The sequence below is a fragment of the Vigna unguiculata genome, chromosome 9 (genome assembly GCF_004118075.2).
Source record: "Vigna unguiculata cultivar IT97K-499-35 chromosome 9, ASM411807v1, whole genome shotgun sequence".
Classification (NCBI taxonomy): Eukaryota; Viridiplantae; Streptophyta; class Magnoliopsida; order Fabales; family Fabaceae; genus Vigna; species Vigna unguiculata.
The window spans coordinates 42,044,686-42,048,952 of record NC_040287.1 but is presented as its reverse complement, the minus strand read 5'-3'; the positions used below and the strand labels follow the sequence as shown (position 1 = coordinate 42,048,952).

General features: G+C 37.9%; 1 protein-coding gene across 1 annotated transcript; it reads left to right on the top strand.

The window, feature by feature from the left end:
- The first annotated feature begins 268 nt into the window (after positions 1 to 268).
- Positions 269 to 3,670, top strand: LOC114196303 (tubulin beta chain-like). The gene is made up of 3 exons (XM_028086905.1): positions 269 to 847; positions 2,381 to 2,650; positions 2,745 to 3,670. Exons 1-3 carry the CDS (start codon positions 448 to 450, stop codon positions 3,422 to 3,424), a joined length of 1,350 nt encoding a protein of 449 aa, XP_027942706.1. The 5' UTR covers positions 269 to 447; the 3' UTR covers positions 3,425 to 3,670.
- Positions 3,671 to 4,267: the final 597 nt, after the last annotated feature.

Below are 4,267 nucleotides of genomic sequence, written 5' to 3'. Positions count from 1 at the left end.
TAAGTTTGTATTGTTTTAATTTTGAAAGAAAAAAAAAAACTAAAGAGAAAATTATGATTGGGTGTTGCAATGGATTTGATCTGAATAGAAAATGCACCGAATATAGGCAATGATGGATGGGTAAGAACGTAAATGAAGAATGAGAGAGTGGGGTCTGAGGGATAACGTGAACGAAGTTATGCGCTGGTATGGTTGGTAGCGGTAACATGGCTGTCACCCTTGAAGAATGAACGGCACAGGATACCTCACTCGAAAACAAAATATCCCGCCCTCCATTATTACCATCTTAACCTCCGAATATCCCTCTCTTCTCTCTCCCCAATTCCATAAATGACTGCACTCTCCTGAACGCATCGCACTGCATTTGGGTTCCTTTCCCTCCCACCGCCAAACAAAACTCCAAACCCTAAATCTCTCTCTTCCTTTCTTCCTCCCTTCGTCGGAAACATGAGAGAGATCTTGCACGTTCAGGGAGGCCAATGTGGCAACCAAATCGGTTCCAAATTCTGGGAGGTCATCTGCGACGAGCACGGCATAGATCCCACCGGAAAGTACAACGGTCTTGGAAACTCCGACATCCAACTCGAAAGAATCAATGTCTATTACAATGAGGCATCTGGCGGAAGGTACGTTCCTAGAGCTGTTCTTATGGATCTCGAACCTGGGACCATGGACAGCATCAGATCTGGCCCCTACGGCAAGATCTTCCGCCCTGATAACTTTGTCTTCGGACAGTCCGGTGCTGGTAACAATTGGGCCAAAGGTCATTACACAGAAGGCGCTGAGTTGATCGACTCCGTTCTCGATGTTGTTCGTAAAGAGGCTGAAAACTGTGATTGCTTGCAAGGTATGTTTTAATACACCTATTTCTTCGCTTTCCATTTCAAACGTTCACATATGTAATCTCTGCATTTGTCATCTTTTGATTGGAGTGGGTTAACTTTTCTCTGTCTTTCTATTTTCTAATGCCTTAATACCTGAACAAGGATGGATCTTCAGATCTGTATAGTTTCCGTATTGACGCCTGCCTCTCTCTCTCTTCTATTGCCGTGTATTGCAATTGTTTCGAACTTCCTTTGTCATTTAGAGTAGACGGTCATGGACTGGATCTATGTGTTTCTTTCAGTCTCATGGATGTCGAAGACTTAGATCTGAATGGTAACAGATTTTGAACATTATGATAAATGGAGCATAAGATCCAGATTCATTTTAAATTCTAATGGAAGAATGAGTTTACTGAAATCTTTTATGTATGTGGTTCTATGAGATCCAATGTTCAAGTTGAACTCAACCTGCATAAAAAGCTGCTGTTAGTTTTTGCTCCATTGTTGTATATCTGGTGACTATGTTTAGGAACTGGTCATGTTTGGTTTTGGCATGATAGTGGACCCTATATATTGAATCTTAGATACAAATTGAACATGGACCGGCATCTACTCTTCCCTTTCCTGGTTACTTGGATAGTGCTACATTCACTGCCCTTGCACAATGTTTAATTTTTTTAGATCTATCATAATCAAAAAATAATATAGTAGATCTGGAGTTGTATCACTGTATCAAGAATCAGGATTTTTTTTATGCCATATTTCTACTTCAATAATTGCTTTCTCAAATCTTAATTATTTATTTTATTTTATCTTTCTTGTTGACATTATGCAATTGTATTGCTTGTTTTTGGGAGAATATGACTGGGCTGAGCTGTTAAATATGACCCCTGTTGTCTTCAATGACGACAGGTAGGGACCATCTTAACTTTCTCTATTTTATAATTAATTAAATAGAACTTTATGAAATCTGGTTATTTTTCTACTTACATTGTGGTTGGGATGATATTTGACTATTTCTTAATATAATAATAATAGTAACATTGATGATAATCCAACATTGATACTCTCTATCTGTACTTTCTCAATCAAGCAACTGTCTAAATTGTTATTTTGATGTATAAATGTAATTTTTCTCATTATCTTTCGCTGGTTCTCAAACACTGCACATAGTACATGAAAGTATGTATTCAAATTGGATTTTAATTCTGGGAATAAGTTACTGCAGTATATTAATTTACCCCTTGCACCTGAATTCATAGATTGAAATGGAAAACAACTTCATACTAGCAATGCAGATTCATGAAACAAGTTTTGTTTAATTTTGTTCAGCTATGAGTTATTACATAGCAAACTCATAATATTAATCCAGGAGAGCATGACCCACAACAGAATGTGGTTGGTATGCTTTCATCGTCTTGTAATGGGGTTTCAATTACATTTGAATTTTATTGAAATGCTTAAATGTCGAATGTCATTTGTCTCATACTTGGCCGCTGCTGCTGGGAATCAGAGTTCGTTTCACTAATGCTATATGGCTAATTTAATTTCCTCAGGTTTTCAAGTGTGCCACTCTCTTGGAGGAGGCACAGGTTCCGGCATGGGAACACTTTTGATATCAAAGATTAGGGAGGAATACCCAGACCGAATGATGCTCACTTTCTCTGTTTTCCCATCTCCCAAGGTTTCTGACACAGTTGTGGAGCCGTACAATGCCACTTTATCTGTACACCAACTGGTTGAAAATGCAGACGAGTGCATGGTTCTTGACAATGAGGCTCTTTATGACATTTGCTTTAGGACATTGAAACTCAGCACTCCTAGCTGTGAGTATTGTCTTGTAGTGACACATTTGTTCTCAGATTAGGCATAGAAATAAATATAAGTTTTACTGATTTATCTCCTCATGGTGTATTGCAGTTGGCGATCTCAACCATCTTATTTCTGCAACCATGAGTGGGGTTACATGTTGTCTTAGGTTCCCTGGACAACTGAACTCTGACCTCAGGAAGCTGGCTGTGAATCTGATTCCATTTCCCCGTCTTCACTTCTTTATGGTGGGGTTTGCACCTCTCACTTCTCGTGGGTCTCAGCAGTATGTCTCCCTTACGGTCCCAGAGCTGACTCAGCAGATGTGGGATGCCAAAAATATGATGTGTGCTGCTGATCCTAGGCATGGCCGATACCTGACTGCATCTGCTATGTTCAGGGGAAAGATGAGCACCAAAGAGGTAGATGAACAGATGATCAATGTGCAGAACAAGAACTCGTCGTACTTTGTTGAATGGATTCCCAACAATGTGAAGTCCAGTGTGTGTGATATTCCTCCCAAGAATTTAAAGATGTCATCCACTTTTATTGGGAACTCAACATCAATTCAGGAGATGTTTAGGAGGGTGAGTGAGCAGTTCACTGCTATGTACAGGCGCAAGGCCTTTTTGCATTGGTACACTGGGGAAGGAATGGACGAGATGGAGTTCACAGAGGCAGAGAGCAATATGAATGATTTGGTGGCAGAGTACCAGCAGTACCAAGATGCAACTGCAGATGAGGAAGAAGACTTTGATGAAGAAGGTGAGGAGGAGCAGTATGATCATTAGCTGGATCAAACTTAGGCTATGCCTAATGGTAACTACCAATGCATCATCTACCTTTGCTGCTATTCGTGTATCTACAACCTATGAACTTTCACTTTCATTCCCATTTATCCGTTCTTACATTTTGCCAATTTCGTTGTTAAATGTACTGCTTTTGAATTGTTTGGAATGTGCGCGGTGGGACAATAGTCGATTATTCTATCTGTTTATCCAAAAGCTTCAAGTCACTATTAATTATTTTTTATTTCAGTGCCTATTTCTACTTAATTTATAACAATTTAATTCAAATATGTCGACAACAAGTTTATTTTGCATTGGCCCGCAATCATGGTATGATTGGCTTTTGTAATTTTTTTAATGTCATACTTTGGACCACATTAAACTGATTATGTTTAAATGTTACTAATTTTGAAAACTCGTTATTGTTACCGTAAATAACAGATTAAAAAAAACACCAGACATGAATTTTAATGTAGAACAACTTTTGGTTTATAGTTTGTGTTGCATAAGTTATATAAAAGATAAAAAAATTTATTTGAAGTAGAATATTAATTTTACTTCGACGCATTTCTAAGTGAATGTTAAAAGGATGCTGAAACGGCCTCTCTAACGTCAATTAGTGGATAATAAAATTTTAGTAGGTGGTGAAATAACAATTATTGTCTGTCTTAACTCTACACATTACCAAAACATAAGTTAACTTTTCTTTTATCACTTGTATTTTGTCTTTTCCTTTTTCCGAGAGTGTTTGGTGCAGAAAAGGAGTAAGGAGTAATATTCTATTCTATCATTTACTCCATTAATCATTCTTCAATCATCATCAGTTATTATTGTTCAGAAAGTAAC